Below are 24,106 nucleotides of genomic sequence, written 5' to 3' on the forward strand. Positions count from 1 at the left end.
GGCTGATGTGTCCTGATAAAGAAGGGTGATGACGTTGATTGGGAGCGTCATGCTCAGCCACTACAGGTCTCTGATTGCCGAGTGCCCTCAGGCTGACTGTGTTGTCCAGACTTGCCAGTGGCACAAACAATCAGCACAACGTAGTCGATGGCGTTTTACACATGAGGGGAATGGGAATGTTCAAACAGCTCGTCAGGCCACGTCAGGTGCTTACACTCGATATGACTCAAGCATCCACACCTCCTCCTCTCTTCCTCCCTCTTTCCTGTCCACAGCTGTTTTTATGGAGGGTGTTGTTTTTTTCCCCTCCGTTTACCCCTGTGGTCACCGTTTTCCAGAGCTGTGTATAAAGATTAGAGATGTCACTTCACCGGCTGTCACTATGCTGGCGGAAGCTGTTGGGGCAGAGGGCCTTATTTACTCGCCCTTCATATTTACATTCGTACGTCAGGGACCTGTTTGTGGATTTCCACACACGATCAACATGCCGCGTCCTCCTGGATTCTGGTTGGAAACCCTATTTCAGCCCCCGCCAACGGAAGCGCTAGTCTCTGCCCACGTGTGTGTGTGTGTGTGTGTGTGTGTGTGTGTGTGTGTGTGTGTGTGTGTGTGTGTGTGAAGGCCTCTCTCATTTTCTCTGTCTCCAGCTTCTATATGTGTTCTATGTTTTTTTTCTCGTTGGGTCTTCTCTCCTTGGTGTGTGGTGTGTTTGTCAGGCAGCAGTGGTGTTCGAGGAATGGTGACTCACACACACACACACACACACACACACACACACACACACGCTGCCCAGACCTCCAGCCTTCCTTCATTTCCGAATGCTCCTGCTCTGCCTCCTCCTCTTCTCTTCTCCCTTGCCATAAATGCAGAGTGGGTTGAATCGTGTGGCGCCACTTGCCATAATATCATTCGCCAGACTACTCTTCCTCACCTCACTTTTGGATGCTAAACTCTCAGAACTCTCGGTTGGGTCTACTTGAATTATAGAGCCAGAATGAGCCACTTGCTATCAACCATGTGGGTTCTATATTGAAACGTTCTTTAAAAAGGCTTATGTACTTGGCTGAGCTCCTTTGGTTGCTCTTGCTGTACTTGTTGTGATTTGGATGCTGTAGCCTGTGGGCTCTTTTAGCACTTCAGAGTTATTACAGTGCACTTAGGCCAGGATCACATCAGCCAGCAGCAAGCGGCAGCGGCAAACGTAACGCAACGCTCAGACCATAATAAGTTTTATCTCGTTCCTAAGCAACACAAACAGTTTGTCAATTGAATATGTTTGTGTTGCGTTTTGAAAGTTGAACCAAGTTCAACGCTCAGCTTGTTCAACGCTAGCGTTACACCAGTGTTGCCACCGCTTCGCTGCCGAACCATAGAGAACAATAGGAAACCTGCCACTTGCCGCTGGCTAATGTGATCCCCGCCTTAGAGAGGTATTACAGTGCACTTAGATAGGCATTACAGTGCACTTAGAGAGGTATTACAGTGCACTTAGAGAGGTATTACACTAGAGGTATTACAGTACACTTAGAGAGGTATTACAGTACACTTACAGAGGTATTACAGTATATTTTAGAGGTATTACAGTGCACTTAGAGAGGTATTATAGTGCACTTAGAGAGGTATTACAGTGCACTTAGAGAGGTATTACAGTACACTTCAGAGGTATTACAGTGCACTTAGAGAAGTATTACAGTGCGCTTAGAGAGGTATTACAGTACACTTAGAGAGGTAGTACAGTACACTTAGACAGTACACTTAGAGAGGTATTACAGTAGAGAGGTATTACAGTACACTTAGAGAGGTATTACAGTACACTTAATTCAACATTATGCTACTCTCTCCAGTTTGTTTGTTTATTCATTCTTTGTTTTAGTTTCATGGTCTGTCTTAGTTTTGCCAATTTCACCTTGTGGTGGCAATCTTGATAACAACCTGACGACGAGCAGCCCCTTATCTCTCGGTTACCTTAGCATGATGTAGCAGCTGGACAGGGTCAGTTCTGTCACCCCAAACTGCCTCACTTCCCCTCAGTGAGTCCCACCGTCCATCACCCGGACGCCCACTGGTCCTGTAAGCACTGCGGTCATCACAGGCCAGATCCCCAGGCCCAACAGCTCGCCGAGGCGTTTTAACACCCGAGAGACAAAAGGGTCTCTGTCCCCAGTGTCCTGCTGTCCCCATTGCTCTAATATCCCCAAAAGTCTGCCAATCTGCCCAACTGTGACAAAGACTCCATTGTGTGTCACTGGTCAAAATGATACTTCTTCTCTTGTTGCATTATGCTGGACTCCATGAGGCCATGAAGCTCAGGAGCCTCACTCCAAACAGAGATCCATTCAGAGAGACTCGGCAAAGCCTGTGTATTTTTAGACTGGTGTTTGAAGCGCACAGTTTGACTGCTGCCACACTACTGTGTGTGTGTGTGTGTTTGTGTGTGTGTGTGTGTGTGTGTGTGTGTGTGTGTGTGTGTGTGATGACCCAGACCCCCTATGAGTAGTCCTCCCCCCGCCCCCATCATGTGATCTGCGTGCTCAGCTACACACTTACTGCTGTGACTGTTGTTTTCCTGGAAGCAGGAATGTTCACGGGCATTGTGTATTCAGTTCCCTACTAGATGGTGAATATTTGGATGAGCTATAATAGTCTGGCGATTGTGCATTGTATTATGTAGCATAGCGTGAGATCATCTCATCTCTACAGTAATATGCTGAAAAGCGGCCATCTTGAGATGGTTGTTATTGCGCGCTGCCGTTGGGTACCCGCTCAGACGAGCAGATTTATGATCTCTGATTCTCAGAGTGATTTACTCCTCTATTTACCTGTCATCCTCCAGGAGCCACAACAAAACGCAGACACCTCTGCTGACTTTTTTTCCCCTTCTCCTGGCGGGAGTGTGTGCCAGGCACCTGTGGTTTAATGGGAGTGTGCTTGTGTACTTTTCCGTTTTGATGTTCTCATTGGAGCCAGAGGTGGCGTGTCTGGGGGTTGAGCGGCCTCTCTCCCAGCGGCTTACACACAGCTTCCTGGGCTTGTGTTGATGCTCCCAGGTTAGGAGCGAGGGGAGCCTTGGGCCCCTTTTCCAAACCTGTGCCCTTGTTTCAGAGTGCTGGTCATGGAAGCCCCATAACTAATGAAGTAGAATGAGCTCATTGGAGCGCGCTGGTCCGAGAGCTCGGGGGAGGCTGATAACACGGGGGCTGCTCTCCTGTCAGTGGTTTGGGTTCTTGCCAGTCTAGTGTGGGATTGCTAGCAGGGAGCGCCATAATCCCCTGTCAAAGTTTCACTGGGGGCCAGGTTCCCGGCTGCTCAGTTGGAGCATAAGCCATGCGGTTAATCATCACCTCCAAGCAATTCGCCTGTAAGCGCTCAGGGAAGCACAAAATTGCACAAGTTGCTAAAGCGAGATATTGCTAATGCTGATTTTTTTTTTTTTTTTTTTTTTTTTTTCATAATCCGGCTTGGTAACTTTACAACGCATGCTTAGTGCCTAATGATGACTATCAAGTGAAACAGATCCTCTAGGATTTGGTACTATTGCAGTAAATATGCTGCTCACTGCATGTTTAGATTGCATCTCAATGCAGTAACTTTTGCATGCTGTATTTTCCCCCCTTTTTCTACAAAAATCTTTCTGGTGCTGTCGGACCTACGCCAGGTATACAACATGTCAGATTCTAAACAGCATATTATCTTTGTAATTGTGTCTGTGTATAGACAATGAAAATATAAGTGAATGTAAAAAAACAGATACATTATTCCAGGAAATACAGGCGTCGGTAGGTATGTTAAAGGAACACGCCATCTTTTGGGGAAATGATCGTATTTGCCATTTAACCCCAGAGTTAGATAAGAGGACACATCCTTCTTTTCTCTGTGTGTGCAATAACTCAGTCTGACACCGTTAGCCTAGCTTAGCATAATTCACTGGAAGTGGGTAAGACAAGTTAGCTTACAGGGTTATTTATAGAGCTTATTTGGGTTAACTGGGCTAACCCACCTCCACTTCTAGTAGTCTTAACATTGGACTGTGTTGTTGTACTACTAACCATGTAAGCAGTACATCTCTGTATTAATGAAGATAAGATATGTCATGCTACATTATCTTCCCAAAATAAACATGTCTTGGATGACATTTGACTGATGTGTGTTGACAGTCAGTCCGCCTCTGAAAATACTCTGGTTGCAATGTGCTGGATTGGAAAGGTATTTGAGTTTGTTTGAATATTTTGGGATCACAGTTATTTTTGCACCACAAAAGATTGTGCAAAATGTGTCATGGCATTCCAGAGGAAACTGCTACTGGCTCATATGTGTATACATTGATGGAATCATATGGAAGATGATCTTTGTCCAGTTCTTACAACTAGCGTCTGGTTGGATTTCCTAACTGGGGCAGCGGGGTAGCTGGAGCATAGAGCGTTCTCATATTCACACTCCTCTGTGATCACAGAAGGAACTGTCACACACACACACACACACACACACACACACACAACTTTAGGACCTTTTCACTGACCTCTGTCTCACCTCCCTTAGTGCCCACCCACTACGGCCTCAAAGCTGGCACTGACCAGAGGGGTCAATCCCATGCTGTGGTCTCCCAGCTCACTTCCATCTCAGCAGCTCGCCGTGGCCCCTGTTGATTTGAAAACCTTGTCTTACAAAACACGGATGCCAAAATAATACCGCAGGCACGTCGTGGAAACCTGATGCCGACGGCCGGATGGGTGGCAGGAGCGGCGAGTCCTTGTTAGAGCTGTGGAGCGGGACGCTATAGATGGTAGCCAAGCTCCGGCGCCACCCCACATTTATGTCCCGCTCTCCCTCCCCTGGAGTGAGGGTATATGGACAGCCAGACAGATCCGGTTGCAGGCAGTTGACTGGAGGCAGCTCTATCCCACACATGTTATGAAGCCACATCGCCGGTCAGTTTTAGCATCCTTGACCATTCTTAGGACACCATCGTAGCACCTGTAATACCAGATTAGATCCACCATAGACATTTGACTACATGTTGGAGGCCAGGCACTATGGAGGGGAACATCAGGACTAAAGTGAGATGCACTGTGGATGTAACAGGAGAGGAGAGGGGAGGGGGGAGGAATGACAGACAGTGCAGTAGTGGCAGCCACTGGGGACGACACTTTTGGGGACCATTTGTTCAGAACTATTTTGCGAATGGTTTCAACCGGAGGTGCCTGTATGACTGTGCCTGTGGCCATATAGTGGTGCATATGTTCACATTTAGCAGCGCTGCATGTCTAGCGCAAACATTTAGATTACTCCAACAGTCATTTACTCAGAGTTCTGCATGGGAAGATTACTGTTTTCAAAACAGTGATTATAGATATGCCTACTGTTGTGTTTTAACAAGCTTGGTTTGAATGAGAACTGGCTGGTCACTCCTGGTTATCTAGAATCATCTTATTAGTTTGTCTCTGCCTTTGGACTTTATTATATTATTTTAAATCACCTGCTCCTTTGGATTCCAAGTACTCCAGTGGTGTGCTAATGTGCACTACTCAAAATGATGTAGATTGTACCAGTTACCTCATATCAGAGATACTTCAAAGTTTGAAAAGGAATATGTTTGATCTATATCTATTGACTATAACCTTTTTGTCTCATTTAAGGTTTATTTGAGAATAATCAAATCTTCTCCCATTTTCTATATGTAAAGAGGAAAGAGAACATAGATAAGTAAATAAGTAGGGCTGGATTAAACCAAAGCCATTTGCCAGAGATGGCATCTGGGTAGCTTTCAGCATGACAAATGCAGAGTCTGGATGGTGACCCAGTGGAGGATGTGTGCCTTGGGAAACTTGGCCCATGACTGTCACACCGGTGGGTGGGTGGTTATCAGTGCCCATGTAGGAGGCTTGGCAGGAGCGATCCTGGCACAGGGCAGTGGTGTTGTAATCTGCTGGGTGAGCCCGTCCCTAGGATCCAACGGGAGCCACACACCCGGCCTTATCTCTGGCCTGATTGCTCAAGCGACACATGGAGCGGAAAGATAGCATCGTCCCTCTGTTCTTGGTTTCCGTCGCCTCTGAGGTGTATCTCTCCAGTTTCATACGCTACTTTTTTCCAACGTTCCCTGCTCTGTGTTCAAACTTCTCTTTGTTCAAAAAGCAGACTTGCCGAGGCTGAACTTTGTGCCTGTCTGACGAGCACAATACGTACTGTGTTTTGCTCTATGGCTTTGGCTCTTGGGCTGAGGTTTGATCATTGTGTGAACTTTCAATTTTACAACTTTCCTTTAGTGAACTGTTGTGCTCCCTTCTTGGAGAAAGCGTTCAAAACGTTCATCTCCAGTCAGCTCCAAAATCAATGTCGTCACGTGTTGTTTTTTAGCAGAGTGCTGGTGAGGTTATCACAAAGTCATGTCAAGCATAGATCATGTTATCATGTGCCATTGGGCAATCTTCTCCAAAGGTGTGCATCTAAATGGGCCGCCTCCAAAGATCATAACTGTGGGATGGTCCTGAGGGGACGGGGGGGATCAAACAGATTAGTGTGCAGCCTGCGGTTGGGATGGCTCCTCTGATCCAAGATAAAGAGTAGCCCTTCCAAAACACATTTCTGTTTTCAAATGATTTGCCTCAGTCTTTGGACTTCATCCAGTCCTTCATTAAAGTTTTTTTCCCCTCCTCCTCCCTTTCTGGGTGTTTTTCTCCGAGAGCCCTGAGGCCAAGCCGGGGGCCTTGCTTTCCACTCTGTATCTGACCACACGTCAGCTGGATGTGCCTCACATGTGTAATTAATACAAGTGCAGGTCTGCACTGGCACACGCCCTGCAGAGAGCCTCTTGATTTGACCTCTCCTATTTTCATCTGATGATCCTCAAAGGACCGAGGCCTTCGTCATTGCTCTAGCTGATGAAGCTAAACAGGTAGCCTTCCAAGCCCCTTTGTGCATGTGAGTGAGTGCTGTTGTCATGTGTGTGTGTGTGTGTGTGTGTGTGTGTGTTTATGTGTTTATGTGAAACTGAGTGTGTGTGTGTGTGCTTTGTATGCATGTGTTTTGTCTCTCCTCGTCTGCTGAGCTCCAGGCGTAAATGGGCTGCTGTTCTGATTGATGAGCTGCATGCCCCGACCTGTCCCCCAAAAAGAGAGCCTCCGTCTTCTATCCCACTCAAGCGGCGCTATAAGGCAGGTTGAAACTGTGAGAGGGAATTGTGTATTTCAAAGCAGTTTTGCTGTGAGGAAGTTGATTACAGTGGTATGCTAACTGCTCTTATGCTAACTTGCAGTGAGCTTACGTGAGGCCATCAAGGTGTTCAAAATTAGTCCAAATAATTAATCATGCCAACTCCTTAAAAATAGATGTCAGAGTCTATTATTTATGGTGCTGTTTGCAGAGCATGTGCTATTATTGCCAGGGAGTTCTTTGATATGTCTGCTGCTTATATAAAAAGCAGTGAGGTTAAAATAGTGAGCACTGTATAATTTGTTTTAGGTCTTTAGGTCTTTAGGTTGTTTTGATGGTTCACCGTATAGTGTACATTGTATATGACGCCCAAGCGCCCAAGATGAGAACACACACACACACCTCATATCTTGATGAATCGTTTGTGAAGGAGGAGATCTAGGCATTTGTGGTTGCATTCCATCCAAGTGTTGTATCTCACTGGAAATCTAACCTAAAGGTATGATTCTAAGTCACTAAATTAAGACTGCTGTTTAGATTCGCCCTTATATAGGAACAGCTGGATTATCTACCGTCAAAGAAATCAGAAATTATGGGCTATGTTAAGAAAAAGCGAAACGTTGTAATTTAAGATTGTATGTCCCACCAGGCCAGGTTTTATATTTACACAAACCTCACTTCTGTCATGATGGTTAGGGGACAACGTGAGGCATGTTGTAGCTACAGTACACTGAGAGAACAGACATTCTGTAGCCTGGACGTCTGGGTGGGTTGAGTCATGCAAATCGTGTTGCTGCTTTTCCAAAAGTTTGCAAAAAAGCTGTAGAGGCCCTGATATGAATAGCATATTTTGAAGTCATTTCATTTTAATTACAGATAGATATTTGACTGTACAATTAGTATGTGGTTGATGTAAAGCCTAGTGTAGAGTGTAAAATGGTGCCATGTGTGTAGCTCTGGCTCTGATCTCTGATCTCCTCAGCATGGCCTGCTACAGCAGTCACCCTTCCTCCCACCACACAGTGTTCAGGAAGCCCTTACCACTACACCTGTGCTTTAAGGATCAGTGGTGGCTGCAAAGACAGACCAGCAAGGGAAGAATACTTCAAAGCAATTTCTCTTTTCCTGCCCGGAATGGGCTCAGGAGACACATTTGCAAACTTGCAGTTTGACCTTTGTATAGGCATGTACTACAGTATGCTTAGGTTTTATGGTTTGTTTTTTGTCGTTTTTTGGTGAGTGGTTTTTGTATTGAGAGCCATACTTGCCAAGTCAAATTGACTTTTAACTAATGATTTAAATGTTGACTGTCCAAAAGGTTTGTAGTAAATTGTCTGCTTTTGTTTGCAAGGTCTTGTTTATCTCCTGTGAGAAACAAACTCCACTCCGGAAAAATAGCAGCCTCTAATCGCTTGGAAGGGTTTTCCTTGATATGTGGGACAGGAAATGTGTCAGAGAGAAATACTGTGTGTGTGTGTGTGTGTGTGTGTGTGTGTGTGTGTGTGTGTGTGTGTGTGTGTGTGAGTGAGTGAGTGAGTGAGAGGAGAGGGAGAGAAACTAGTCTCAAGTGAGACCCCTCTATCCTGAGGAACAACAAACCACAGCTGCAGTTCTCTGGGCAGCCCCACCCATGCGATCTGCCTGTTTCTCTAACTGCACTTCAGTCAATCTGCTCCAAATGGAGGAGGCACTTTCAGTACTGTGTGTGTGCTTCTCTATGCATCTGTGCTTAAGCAGTAAGCACCCATGTATATAATTGTATATATCCATTTTGATCACTGACTTACCTAATAGGTGTACGTGATATTTATGTAGGTATATGTATGTTGGCATGCCTTTTTGTACCCTGATTTTGAGTGTTTCTCAACACAAGTAGACAGTATGTGTTAGAATGAGAGGTTGGGGCAGCTCATATTGTCTGTTGCTGGTACTGTAGTTGTAGTTGGAGACTTCAGATAGTGTATTGGTAGTGTGTTGCTATTGGAGCTTTAGTGAAGCAGAGGTGTGAGTCATGTTCCTGAGGGAGTGACAAACATGACTGTGTGTGTGTGTGTGTGTGTGTGTGTGTGTGTGTGTGTGTGTGTGTGTGTGTGTGTGTGGAGGAGGTGACTGGAGGCTCCGGCCTGCTGACAGCTGTTGGGTGCTGGGACGTGCAGCAGGTCCAGTAGATGAGGGGAAAACCCCGGTCTGGCGCACAGAGGCGTCTGCGCAGCACGTCCTCCCCCTCGCATCGGCCAGCTCTCCTGCAGTTCCTGCGTCTGGCCTCTTTGTTTAAGTTGCCTTGCTGATGGGGTTACCAAAATAAAAGGTCTGACCCCAGCTGGGATCGGCTGTAAAAGCCTGTTCCCAGCACCCAGCCTCCTCCTCTCCGGCCTGTCCAACCCCATCGGCTAGTTCCATATCTGCACACATACACATGATTGTATGGGAGGTGGTGCATAGGGGTAGTGGGATGATGGGGACAAATGGCTGAATCCTTGTGAATGACTATGATGTGTGCAGTCCAGGACATGCTGCCAGCCTGGTGTCTTGGAGGAGACAATGTGTGAGCTCCAATCATGCTGGTAGGTCACAGGCCACAAAGGAGCATTTTTATTCAGTCTGAGACCAATGGAGAACATGGAGTCTTTTTTCCTGCTCCATCCGCAGCAGTGTGGAAGGCCAGCCTTTCTGTCTCTCATGGACACGTGTGTCCAGGGCTCCAGCTTGCTTCTGTCCAGGGACACCGGCCTTGGAAAGCGAGGGAAATGTCCACTCCAGCTTGGCCATCCCTCCAGACCGGGCCTTAAATAAGGAACAGTGGTGGAGGAGCTCACGCCGGGGCCACCACCTCCCTTCTCTTCCTCCCGCTCCGCCAACTCTGCCTCTGAGTTGGGTCAGAGAGCCAGCGGTCCACGCAGGCACTTTGTTTGGGGAGGATGAAATGCCTGCTAGACGTAATGATGGCTCTCTGGTGGAGCGATAATGACCCAGCATGACGTTAGCAGGAGCGGGATGTCAAGGCTGTTGGTGTAACCCCAAGGGCTTTGGCATGGAGCACATTACGGGAAAGGGTTGGCTCCTGTCTAGGTGACGAAAATGCAGAGCAGGGGGACAGAGTTAAAGATCAAATTTGTCAATTTTGTTAAAGCAGCAGAAAGGATTGTTGTACGTGTCAAACTAGACAGCTGACTAGCCTAAAGCCAACAGACTTGGCATGGTAACCCCGACAGCAGCAGCGCTGGCACTCATCAGCGCTAGTAAGTTTGCTAACTGATGTTTGGGAATGTATTTGGTCACATCCAGCTGCAAAAGTGGCTCTTGCATTTTTGCAGGGTGTCAAGCCCAGATGGCAAAACTACATAGCGAGTAACCTGGGTAGTTAGTGTGAATGTCAGGTGTGTTTATCTTTTCTTATATTTTCACTTATATGTTTCTATTTATTCTTTTTAAGTAACACTAGCACTTAAATTATATTTTTATAGACTCAATGAATGATGCATTGACTGGAGAGCACGTTGTACCTGTGACAAAACATTTGTTAATTTACCTCGGAGTTTTGGATTGGGTTGATGGAGGGTTCCAGAAAATCCATCTTATTTCTCCATTTTCTTGTAGCCTTATAGAAAATATTTGTTTGATTTGATCTGCAGATATTTTTCAAGTTTAGGACATTAAATCTGCTACAGCAAGTCTCACAGCATTCATAATGTTGCCCTACTGGAGCAGTATACTGTACACAAGGCTAATTGGTGTACAGTGGCTCTCTGAAGAGTATTGTTTCCCTGTAGAGCAGCATTTGGTCTGGGTAGACCTGATCCACTACAAAGCCTTCCCTTGTCCCTTAGTAATTCATAATTATGTGTTTGCTGCTTGGGTTTACTTAAAAGAGACCCAGATGTACATGGATTCCCATAAACCTATGGAAGCCTACATGAAACATGTGTGGAAAGACCGGGCCTCCCTCTATAAGCATCACACCGCTTTTAACCAAACACTGAGGCCAAATTAACACAGGGTTTTTAAACAAACGTCCCCCCAAAGCTCAGGCCACAGCAAGTTTGTCTTTTAGGATAAACTTTTCAAACAGCCAGCTGCTCTTTTGCAACACCCTCAGCCCAGCCTGATCAGGCTTGTCCTCTCAAGGCGTTTTTGATGTTGCTGTGGTGCCACCCATTCATCTCAGCAAACTTACTGGAAGTTGTGAAAAGACAGTTAACCCGTTAAAAGTTTAGTGCAGAAATAAGTAAGAAACTGCTATTTGTTTGTTGTTTGTTGTCGAGTTTTAAAACAACAAATGAGTTATAAGTTAAAGAGGCATTATGGGGGTTTGAAACCCAGCAAGCTGCCATCTAAACCACATAAAAATTAGAAACCGGGCAAACACCACTTACTGTAGGTACTAAGTTAGTACACCACTTAGGATAGCCCAGTGGGTACTGGTAAAAGCTTGCCAGCACACTAACTGGCACCTTTTAGCGATATTATTAGCGATGTCATGCTGTGGATAGTTTTCTTCCATTGTCACAGAGCCACAGAACTGCATAGTGCATAGCCGGGTCTGCTAGCGGGAACGACAGGTGAAAGACCTGCACAAAACCATATTCCATTAAAGTCAATGTGAAGATGACGTAGAAAGCAGTAGATGCCAAGACATACCTTGGAAAGTGGTCAGTTGTTGCATAGCGCCCTAATTCAAATGATTTGCATGGTCAGGCAAAAAGCCAAGTGTCTTGTTCATGAACTAAAACTATCATTTGGCATCCAAGAGAGTTGCGCTTAGGATGTTGCTGATGGTACTAAATTAACAAATAGTCATTTAGATTAGGGGCCATGCTGTTAGAGATCAACTGGGTCAACTTTAGCTGACTGTAGGTGTTTAACATAATTTCCTGTCTATTAGCTGAGACAATACATTGGTTTTCCAAAATGTCTTCAGCGATGCTGTTAATACCCAGGTGCGGGCCATACGTGTGTTTTTATTCTGATTTGCATACAACACTGTCACGCGGTTTAATCCACAGGACGTGACTGCACTCGCATGGATATTGCACTGATGTAAACATTTCAGTTATTTTTGAATGCTGTTAATGATTATAAGGTGTAGAATTTTACGATACACTTTGTGTAGGAATGGTGTAACAAAATTAAGCTATTCTACTTCATATGAGATATTATTATCATATAATTCACACCAATGTTGACCGAAATGTAAAGTATATAGAATGCATAGGGAACACTTTATTTAACTTAAAAGAACTATCAAAATCAACTACACACATGTGATTGTCTTCCCCATATAATCAAAATCCAACATGAGAGTTGTATTTCAGATTGTGCGAAATAGAACAGTGTGGAACAGTTTCCATGCAGTGGTAGATAAGTCTAATGTCACAGGGTGTGAATGCATGTGAACTCAGTGACTGCACCTGGAGAGAGGCCAGCTCCAGAGATGGTGCACCGCAGGCACACGTCAGGCCTGTAAACCTCCTCACGCAGATAGTTGCGCTAAATGCACTTGATCTCAGTGTGTACAGCACCTGGGGAAATGTCTGTGTGGGTGGGTGTTAAAGGGTGCTAAAAGCTCTGTCAAAAGGCATTTGACAAAAACAACCTTGCATTTGAAAAGGTACCAGTCTGTGTTGGCTTGCCCATGTTAAATGCATTTTTTATCTGAATGAGTTTGTAAACATAAAGGACGGTCGATCTAATCAAGTTTATTAAAGATGCTATAGGATGGAAAACCGTTTTACCTTGGCTTTGTTGAATAAGGAGAGCTCAGTACATGGCCACAAAGCTGTGAACCAGAAACACGGTTGTTTCCTCCTTCGTATGCAAATCTCGGACTTTGAACTGACCACTGAATAACGGACAAACGGACTGTTAAGCAAATACAGACTGTGATGCAAACCATCCAGCTCCTCAGCACCCCACTCCACAGGTTATGTTTCAACTCTGAGTTGGAGATTCAGGTAGAACTTGCTGGAGCCTATTGTATTGTAGCCTGCAAAGACTGCTGCTTCTCAGCTCTCTGAGCTCTCTTTATATCAATCTCGGTGTGGTTTCTCCCGTGTGATCTTCAAGATCTCTGTTCCAGACATTTCTACTCAATTAGCAATCAACTGGTGCAGCCTCTAGCAAATGAGGCGCCAGTGTGATACTTAGGTCTAATCAAAGCTCTGCACTCCGCTTGAGAATAATCATCCTAGAACAGAATGACAAATCATCCATTTAAAAGCTAAAGTTTGACATTAGGCTTATATTCAACAGATGAAACAAAGGCATAATGAGGCATTAGCAGTTAGAAGTCTGACTCGTGGGGAGGATTTTAAGGATGATTAAAACCTGAAGATGGCCTGTTAGCTTTGATAGGTTATTATGACCGCTGCGCAGCGAAGCGGCGGTCATATATGTTTAGTCAGATTTTTTTTTTTTTTTGCATGCCCAAATTTCCGTCAACGATTCCCGGGACACTGAAAGAGCGGGGTACACGAAACTTGGTGGGCATGTAACCCTACATGGATAGCATGGAACCATCATTTTTCGTTTTGATCTGTAGCCCCCCCGCTGGACTGGACCCCCCCGAAAGGAGGGTAGGGCAGACACAGTTTTCTGTGAATATCTCGAGAACCGTAGGGTTTAGGAGGACCATTTTTTTTTTGTATGTTGATCTCAAGGGGCCATGTCAACCCATTCCATAACTACTCATTTCATGTATAGCACCACCTAGTTAAACACAAAAAAGTAAAAATGAGGTGTTGTAATCGCAGGTATCTGTGACACCCTCTGTATGCATGCCAAGTTTCATGGAATTTCGTTCATGGGGGGCCACACAATAAATTAATTTATGTTGCTATACACCAACTGGCCTGTAGGTGGCCGGAGACAGTTTTCTGTGAATATCTCGAGAACTGTAGGGCCTAGGAGGTCCACCTTTTTTATGTATGTTGGTCTTAAGGGGGCATGTCAACCCATCCCATTACCACTTATTTCATGTTTAGCGCCACCTAGTTAAAAATGAAAAAGCAAAGAATTAGGTGTTTTCTTCACAATATCTTTGGCTGATATGGTCAAAACTGCACGAAATTAAAAGTGTAGGATCATTATGACACCCTCCGAATGCATGCAAAGTTTTGTGTACTTTCGTTCATGGGGGGCCTTACAATAAAATAATTTATGTGTACATTTAGTGATGTACACCAATAAGGATTCCCGGGACAATGAAAGACCGGGGTACACAAAACTTGGTGAGCATGTAACCCCACATGGATAGCATGGAACCGTCGTTTTTCGTTTTGATCTGTAGCCCCCCCGCTGGACTGGACCCCCTGAAAGGAGGGTAGGGCAGACACAGTTCTCTGTGAATATCTTGAGAAATGTAGGGCCTAGGATGACCAATTTTTTCCGTATGTTTGCCTCCAGGGGTCATGTTAACCCATTTCATGTGCACACATGTGCACAAACAGATACACACGCACACACATACATTCACAGTAATCATACGTATGACACATACTCACACAGTAGACATATGTACGCATGCATGCACAGGCACATATGCAGGCACACACACAAGCACGCACACACACACACACACACACACACACACTTCAAGAAATTCTCAGAATTATGAACAGGCAAGATGGAGGTGGGGTTGTATAAAATGAATTTTACATGTGAAATCTATGAACTAATCATGTTTTGGTACTTGTTGTCTAGCAGATACCAGTGAGAATTGAGTGTGGATAATGCAATTTAGTGAGACAGAATCATATACGTAGGCCTTTCAGCGTGATTTATTTTTGTGGAAAAAATGTGCTGGACTGGGCGGCGGTCATATTTTGTACCGCTCTGCAGTACATCTAGTTTATAAAATGCTCAACAACAGCCTTGGCAAAGCTCTCAAAAATCTTTGGTTTAAATGGTTTAGGAAAATCTCTTCCAGCTAGATCCACATCTACCTACTCTATACTGTAGCTGACAAAGTGATTGTTTCACCATTTGATGGGGGAAACAGCAAGAGTAAAAGAACAATAGGAGGCAGTGCAACCATTTTTATGAGGCCACCACATAGGATCAGGAAGTCATGTTGACCTCTCAAAAGCGTTGGACAGAAGCAGAAACCTAAAACGTGCAGAATTTCAAGAAAGTCCAAGAAATCCTCAAAGGCCAAGAGTTCCATATCGATCCAAATGACGGGAAACAGAAAAAACGTTTTAAAAAGTGTGAAAAAACTGATTCATGGAACAGCTAGTTGTCCTTTTGAGGCCAAAGTAATTGGACCATGTCGACACCTGCCAGAATGGGAAACATTCAGGCTAATTCTGGAGGACTCAGTTAGCTATTAGCACATCACAGTTTGTTCTGGTTGTACGGTACAAAATCAATTCAGCAGCTCAGCACTGATGACAGCAGTGGTATAATGGCCAGACAGCTCACTGTCGGCATGGCAAACAGTGGATAATTAGCTCACCCTGTGTGGTCCTTAAGTTGCTAACTAGCTCCATGTTGGCCAAGTGCAATGATAAAAGGCCAAGGGGTGTAAAGGCCCCTGTGCAAAATGTTTTTCATTTAAGATATGTGAAACAGATGGACATTGTGTTTCATTTTTAAAGACCTGCAGTTGGTGGTAAATCGTGGTAATTTGTCTACTGTAAGTTAATGTGAGCATGTGTAAGACATTGTCGGGCGCTCCATATTGGCACTTAAGCAGCTTTATGCCTAATCACTGCAGATAGTGGAGCTCATTGGCTGAGGTGAAGGCGTTTTACTTTCAAGGTTCCATCAACCGAAGGCCACACAGGAAGGAAAGCGTTAACATGGGTGACCTTATTTAGAAAGTGTCCAAATCCGTTCACCAATTGCCACTTCCACTCTGAATCGCCACATCATCAGCCGAACAGAGAAAAGTCTTTGTTCTCTTGCAGAGAGCATGATGGAAACTATAGTTCAGTAACATACAGAACATTCATTTGTTCATTTACTTTGGAGTCATTTTTTTTAGTCTTCGTTTTCAGGATTATGACTGAACTTCACACACCCCTGAAGATAAGAAGATTTACTCTCAGATCTCAAACTGTGAAGATCTTTTTTTTTACTGTCTTTGGCTGTTGGTGATAATGACGTGGACAGAAATGTTATTTACATGGTTGTCAGCTTATTAAGCAGCAATAAGCAGCTTATTTGTTTAGTAACTCAAGGTTGTTTTCCCTCAGTGTGTAGGGGCCATCATCTCCAGGGTCCTGGAGGAATTCATTTCTAATCTCTGATGTCCTCTGTGTTGTTTTATTATCTACATCCACCACATCCAAAATATTGCACCATGGATTTCATTCCCGTTTTTAATAGTCTGTCTAAAACCTGCTTTCAATTACCAACAAATCTTCGTACTTTTCATGGGGAAGTGGTATAAAATAAATGTTAATAAACATTGTAGACTTTCTTTGAAGGATGAAGAAAAAGAACATTTTTGAAGCTGCACTGCATTTAAAAAGGATGAGAAATAATTCTCTTTAATATGTGCAGTAAACTGATTTAGCTGATAGTGAAGTTAAGATATTTATGTTACAGAATGTTTTACACACACACACACACACAAACATACACACACATACACACATCCCTACAATTACTGGGAAAAGTCTGAGTGGCATTTGAATGGCATTTATGAAAACAAGGCTGTCATTTAAATTTGATGCCATCTTTTTTCTAGCACACCTGCAAACTTGTCACCTTTTGGCTACAGTCACCGTTTCTATGTTAACCAGGGTAGTTGAAGTTAATAGGGTTTTGTATGTTGTCACCTTTTTCACTACTCCAGGGTTTGCAGGTCTGTCTGCATGACAGCCCTATCTTCTAACCTTCCTCAAAGCTGCCGCTCATTTGAAGCATGTTACCTCTCTGCCATCTCAGAGGCTGGGGGCTGATATCTTTTTGGACTTAAGAAACACTTTGCATGCTTTTAGTTAGGAGGAGATTTTTGCTTTTCCACACGATCATGTAAAAACTGTGTATGAAGTATACATTTTTAGCCCCCAAAAAACACCATGTTCAAGTGGACACAATGCCAAAAAACAACTAAACTTATACTTCTAAATAACAGCAGTTGACATGCTGCTTTAAAGGGAACATGTGGGTGGGAGAGAGAGTGAGTGGGTGAATATGCATGTGATTTTGTACGAGCTTTATAGCAAGAATAGTATTTGTTTAAAGTGGTTGTTGTACCCCTTTCCAATATAATTTCTTCAGTCAGTTATTAGATCATATTAAATCAGTCTGAATGCAGAATGGACAATATATGGATACTATTTAAAATAATCTTGATAATATCTTTCGTAAATTCTATTACTAAAAGAAAATAGACATAACCCTTCCACTATATAAAGCTCTATGGTTAGCTCTTATTACACCACAAGTCCTAGCGTCAGTGCAGGAGATCATTGAGGAAAAAACTACATTTATGTTTATGCAACCATCATTGATGTCTTGCCAGTGTATCATGTAGTCTAGTCTCAGTGCTAGGGGCTATGCAGAACAGTACATGAATAACATGTGATGCTATTGCACTTGTAGTGTTAAATAGTAGAAATCAAAACAATTAATGAATAAATAGATAAAACAACCAGGAAGCCACTGTGTGAAGCGTGTAAACATTCATCACAATTACTTGCAGCAGTATATGAACTCTTGTGGTAGGCTGGGCTGAAATAGTTTAAAGGTCCGTGCACTAAGCTTTAATTAAAATAATGATATATGTAATTATAGTCTGCCTCCTCCTCAAAACACAAGACCAGGTCCTGATGCCAAAAACACTGTGTGTGTGTGTGTGTGTGTGTGTGTGTGTGTGCGTGTGCGTGTGCGTGTGCGTGTGCGTGTGCGTGTGCGTGTGCGTGTGCGTGTGCGTGTGCGCGCGCGCGCGCGTGCCTATCCTGGACACATAGGGCCCTATCTTGTGCACGGCGCCAGGCGTGACTCAATGACCCTGTCCAGCAGAGCAAATATACAGTTTGACCATCTGTGCATCCGCAGATGGGATTTCCTGAAATGAGGTGTGTTCAGGCGCATGGTCAGTGCATTGATGTCCTGGCCACAAGAAAAACCTGGCTAACCCAAACCCACTCCAAAGTCAGTGGTGCAGTGTGTCAGTGGTGCGTTGTCAAGAATGCCTAATGCGCACATACACACATGCAGGTGCACAGAACAGGGTTGCGCACATGCACTGGCTATCCAAAAAAAAAAGAGAAAATCCAAGCACTGGCTATCCAAGAAAAAAAGAATTGTGAATGTAAATGCAAAAGTAGAGATATGCAGAACTAGCATGTAGAAGCAGTCTGCCGAACCCATCTCTGATTTGCACATTTGTTTGAACTGTATATAGAGTGTCTGCTTATGGAGTTGTCTGAATCACCAATAATATGCCTCATAAGACGTATGGCAAGGCTTTCAAGCTCAGCTCTGTAATCAAAGGCCTGTCACACTGATTGTGTGTGTGTGTGTGTGTGTGTGTGTGTGTGTGTGGGTGTGTGTGTTTCAGTGTGTGTGGTATGCATGTCATTTCATTCGCCTGAGCTATGTGAAGAGAGTCTGAAGGAAGACGGAATGTGAGGAATTTGCTAGCGTCAGAGGAGCCACAGTGTTTACTGACGGAGGTGTGTGGTGAAGGCCTTTGCCAGGAAGTGTGTGTGTGTGCACTTGCTTCCTACTGGTCTTGAGTGTGTCTATGACATGGGGGTGAGGCATGGTTGCAGCTCCTTGCCATGTCCTGAGGACTGGCCTTGGGCTTTATGGAGCAGACGTGAGTGACACCCCAAGATGGGGGCTCTCTCTTTGAAGTGGAGAACAGGCCTGTCTTTCTCCTCTTCGCCTGGTGTCTTCTGTCATCTCTCCCTGAGTCAGGAAGGGTTTCTCTCCCCACTTTCTCTGGGGCCGTTACTTGCCCTGGCTCCGACTTCAAAGTGAGAGAAGAGCTGCTCCTTGACTAGAGGACAGTGCTTTGTTGGGAGCTGAAGTGGTTTTATGTTTTTCTCTTTGTGGCTGTGGGGGATTTGATTAGCATGTTAATGGTGCATAGGAGCTGCCCGTGATGCCAGGTGTGCTGATGGAGCAGCCTCAGTCCCGTCTCTTAACTCATCTGGCACGTGTGTGTGTGTGTGTGTGTGTGTGTGTGTGTCAGTCACCTGAAGAGCTGCTTATTACAGAGTCTATTGTGTCATGACTTTGCACAGTACATTTAGCACCTCTATTATCTTTGTACCTATCAAATAAGGAACAGCTTGTTCACATTCACTGCTAGCTATCTGGAACTGATGTTTTTTATGCTTGAAAGTGGAGGCCTTTTAAGTGTAATCTGGTATATCTTGTGGAATATGTGTAATGTTGTTTTTTTGTAGTTGTCTAAAGTGCTATTACTATTTCCGTGTAATAGTGCTAATATTATTGTGTTTGGTCACAGCAGATATCTTAGTCACAAGAAACAGCTAAAACAGTCACACGTATGTATGTAGTCTGAGTAGTATAATCTTTAAATTGGCCAGTTAAAGCCTGTTTGTCGTGATATGGAAATTGGATGTTGTTTGTGTTTTCAATTGTAGGTATGCTTATTTTAACTTTTATAATTCATAACTGACAGCAATAATATTTTTTCAGATTTGGGACATGAGCGATGATGAGAGCATATGAAGTGAACTCACAAGGCTCCATTTGAGTGGACAACTCACAAGACTCCATTTGATTGACACCAGAATGGCTCTTCAAAAGGAAAAACAAACATCACATGGACTCCACACTTTACAATTTCATATATATGTACTACTTCATTTGAGATCAGCAACCAAAGTCAACAAGCGTCTTGTTTTCTTTACTGTTGAGCCATATCTATATCTATAGGTTCATGGTGCACAAAGTTTTTTGTGTTATTTTCTAACCTTATTGTGGTGGTGTATGTCAAGTCCTTGTACTCAGTGTTACTTTGACAGTAACATTAAAATGTGCGAAACCATACATTAATGACCTTTCTTTCAATTTCATAAAAAGACTTCATATATTCAACTGTTATTTAGGCTACATATTATACTTAATGGATTTGGAGGGACATGACAAACATAATATCACAGTCATATCTGATGACTAACTATCATTGTATTACACCACTTATGTAGCAAATAAATGCAACACACTGCTTTACAAGGCTAAAGGATTAGTGACCTAATACTTAAGTATGGTAATTGCTACACACACACACAATAGTGGACACTTCTCAAGAGTTGTGGTTTAAGAGCACTTTATTGTTCGTCAAGGCTACTTTAAGTACAAAAAGGTGGCCTGCCAAAACCTTTTTTATTTGAAGGTAAAAAGGCCACAAAATGAGGATATAATACAGATTTACAAACAGACTCAGTTGTCAGAGGAAGAACACAACATGCTGCTTCCAAGTGAGAAATTGGATAAGTTTCGGGTACTTTTGTCTTTTTGTTTTTTCCCTCTCCTCACCTGCTCCAGACGTACTGCTTAAGAAAGGAAAACAGGCGTTTCTATTCCCAAACAGTCAGATATGAGTGGATGTGGCCCACCTGTGCTTGTGCACTCGTAGGGTGGACATGTTTGTTCTGAGGTGTGTGTGTGGGGGAGGGGGTGTGGTCCAGAGACCAGCCCCATGGGAATAGGGTGCTGTTGTTTAGACTGCACAGTAGCCTTCAGCGCTAATACAGGAGTGGCTGTCGCGCGATACACGCCCTGTTCTCATAGAATAAACTGTGTTCCTGCACTTAACCTTTTACAGACAAATCTACAAACGAAAAAGATCAACTTTTTTCAGAAAAACAAAAAAATAATAATAATAATGCACGATTACAATAAAAGGACAGGGAAAAATTAAATAGCTACATATCATTAACAAATTAATTGTTCCTCAAAAAATATGACTACGATTTTTCTGTTCTCTGTACATTCGTTACGCACAGCGTAATGATGGTCTTATAGTTACCTATATAAAAAGTTTTTTTTTCTTTAAGTGATTCTCCTACAGTGTGTAGGGTGCTGTGTGCCAAAGCTGAAAGCGAGTCTAGTTTAAAACAAAACAAAATAACATGGTGAAATTGTACATAATGACCTAGGGACACAATGCCCTTTCCCTCTGTAGACATGCATACTGAAGTAGGAAGATTTCAAATGGCCTACTATGCAATATACAATATTTTACTGTGTCAATTACATACATAGAAAAATACAAAATGAACTATTTTCTTGTGGAGTATTTTTTACTTTCACTTTTTCTGCTTATGTCATTGCTCTTGCGTGAAGCAAACATTTGCTGTCTAGCAGCTATCGTCACTCTTTTCAAACATAATGTGATTGGCTGAATTTAGTTGTGGCCAATGGGGTCAACTGGGATGATGGAATGTCAGGACATACGATTTAAGGGAAAGATATGTTTAAAATGGGCAGTGCGAATGTCCATGCCTCTCCAAGTTTCTACCTCCTTACTACATATCACTTATGTTCGTTGTTAGTAGTTATACTGTAATTGAGACACAAATGCAACACCTGTACTAGGTTCCTTGTAGGAGGAATGTATTTCGCCTTGGTACAGGTTGAAAAGAAAAAGACACGTCAGAGGTCTCCACAGCTGCAGGCAACTGTTGCAAAATTAAGAGAAGTCGATAAAAGACATCTACAGAACAAAACGAGAAATGAACACGTCTCGACACATGTTTCTTTCCCCCAGGAGATAGAGAACTCTCAGGGGGCTGACCTGTCAACAGCTGCTAGTGTTCATCTTATTTCAGTCATGCAAAATGTGATAGCATCCTGTACCGTGGATTAATAAGATATACAAATCCAACTGTTAATAACATGGAAGACCTGTCCGGAGGCCATCCTCTGATGCTGGCTGCTACCATAATGAATATTGAATAAAAAATATTGAGTACAACTGTACCAGCAGTAAGTTTATCTAGACTGTTACTGACAAAAATAGAACTAGACATCTGAAAGAGGCTAATAAAAGAATGAAGATTGAAATGTCTAAACAATAGATACCAGCTATTTCAAACATGCATCAGTAAGCACTAGTTTTACCCTTCAAACCATAGCTACTCTACCAAAACCACAGTGCCTGGGGGAACTCACACATCCAAAATGATTCCAAAATGCCCATGTGTAGAAAACAATGAAGTCCAGTTGTTGGCACCAACCAGACAAAACAATTCTCTGAAGTATGAGATGGCTTAATTAATCACCTTTCCTCTCCCTGCAACGTCTACTGGGATAATGCACCACCAAACCAGGCCAGTCGGCACTCTCCATGTTTAATACGTTTTTAACAGGAAGAAACTTCAAAAGGAGGAAAGAATCCTATCAAATATCACTCTCCGTGTTGACAACATGACATCTCAGTCCCTCCATCAATAGTGCAAATCAGACCAGGCCTTCTTTTCCAAGTACACACACACGCACAGCAGGGGGAGAGAGGGAGAGTGCATGGGACTGCACATGGCCTGCTGGTGCAGGACAACCACAAGTCCAGATCAAATATTCGGAGGGGTGCCATAACGGAACTGCTTGTTCTTCAACAGACTAAAGGTTTGCATCAGAAGGTTCTTTGGTAACTCAAGCAGGTCATTAAGATGCAAGCTGCTAACAACCAGTTCAAAACAAAATGGTTCAAGCATGTTTTCTTTTTTTTTCCTCTACACTGTGGGCAATGCATATGCCAAGCAAACGAAGGCAAACATACTTAAAAAGAAATAACGAGTAAGGCAAAAGACAAGTAAAATAAAACGCACACAAAAAAAGAAAAACATACAAAAATTACAGATGAAGCACCTCCTTTTTCCCCTCTGTCTTATGTACACAGCTATACACTAGCGATGCGGTCAGCTCGGGGCTAAAACATGCACGCATGGTTTGTCGGAAGCAAAGGCTCATTGGGCTGGGGGCTCCAGGGTTCAGGTGAAGGGGTGGGCTCTGGTCCTCTTCTCAGGAGATGACGGAGGGGGAGTGACTGTGGCTGAGCATGTGGCTGCTGGGGGAGGACTCCGGGCTGCCCGTGGAGCCACCCTTGGCCTTGATCTGGAGCCAGGTCTCGCCCAGCGCCTTGGCAAAGTGGTCGTCCACCGAGCCGGTAATGGACACAGAGTTGGTCACTGGCTCCGCCTCCGCCTTGTAGTTCTTGCCCAGGCTGCGGCGGAAGTGCTCCTCAATCACAGGATCACAGGCCGTACTGTTAGCTAGCCGAGAGAGGGAGGGGGGGACAATGGTCATCTTTGTGAAGGATAAACTTAGAGCACTAAAAAGAGTTAAGGGGGGCATCAGGAAAGTGGAGAGATTCATATGGTAGATAATAAAGTTCATAAAATGAGGAAACGTTTTTTTTTTTGCAGGAGTTACACAACTCAATCTGGAGTTTATTAGCATCTTCCCCCCTGTGTGCCAGAGTGTAAGAACTTCATCTCAGAGCGCCAGTCCCAGATGGGATGGGAACGCTCCTTTCCCGTGACCCTCCGCTGACCTGTGCTGAGCTACGGTGCCAACAGCAGGCCTCTGGCCTCTCTCTCACTCATTCAGATGAGTCCATCTCATGAGCCCTACACACCCAGCATAGAGCTCACTCTTACTTCACGCCATAAAGATTGCCCTGTACAGTGTGACCAGCTGCTTGACTCCTGCTAGTTGAGTCATGCACAACTGCAGTGTGGCTTTTGATCGGGCCCACACACACAGTGAGAGTCTAGCAGCGAGGTAGCAACCACAGGCTATGGGATTAATATTGTGTATACATTATACTGTTATTTGATATTTAAAAAAAACGGTACACATGGGTAAAATGTTTCCAATTCACTCTTGCAGTATGTATGTATGTATGTATGCAAGTACAGAGCATACACTTCTTTTATGCTAATATCAAGCTAGCTAGCCTTTTGCTTTTTTCACTCTGACACAGGAAACATACAGGCAGGATATCTTGATAACCAAAGCTTAG

At 43.8% G+C, this 24,106-nt stretch overlaps 2 protein-coding genes across 6 annotated transcripts in view; one reads left to right on the top strand and one right to left on the bottom strand.

Annotated features, from left to right (window-relative positions):
* The window catches only part of atg7 (ATG7 autophagy related 7 homolog (S. cerevisiae)), a 61,163-nt gene extending 41,036 nt beyond the window's left edge, over positions 1-20,127 (top strand). For all 3 annotated transcript variants that reach the window (XM_076268565.1, XM_076268564.1, XM_076268567.1), the window contains one exon: positions 19,774-20,127. In XM_076268565.1, the coding sequence (XP_076124680.1) occupies positions 19,774-19,806 (33 nt within the window). In that variant the 3' untranslated portion in view covers positions 19,807-20,127. The remainder of the gene's footprint in view (positions 1-19,773) is intronic.
* A 263-nt stretch (positions 20,128-20,390) lies between these two features.
* Positions 20,391-24,106, bottom strand: part of vgll4b (vestigial-like family member 4b) — a 39,102-nt gene continuing 35,386 nt past the window's right edge. For all 3 annotated transcript variants that reach the window (XM_076268570.1, XM_076268569.1, XM_076268568.1), the window contains one exon: positions 20,391-23,354. In XM_076268570.1, the coding sequence (XP_076124685.1) occupies positions 23,104-23,354 (251 nt within the window). In that variant the 3' untranslated portion in view covers positions 20,391-23,103. The remainder of the gene's footprint in view (positions 23,355-24,106) is intronic.

The sequence above is a fragment of the Alosa pseudoharengus genome, unplaced genomic scaffold (genome assembly GCF_046254945.1).
Source record: "Alosa pseudoharengus isolate Yale_2024_CS ecotype anadromous, Long Island Sound unplaced genomic scaffold, YU_APseudo_1.1 YU_APseudo_1.1_scf_5, whole genome shotgun sequence".
Classification (NCBI taxonomy): domain Eukaryota; kingdom Metazoa; phylum Chordata; class Actinopteri; order Clupeiformes; family Clupeidae; genus Alosa; species Alosa pseudoharengus.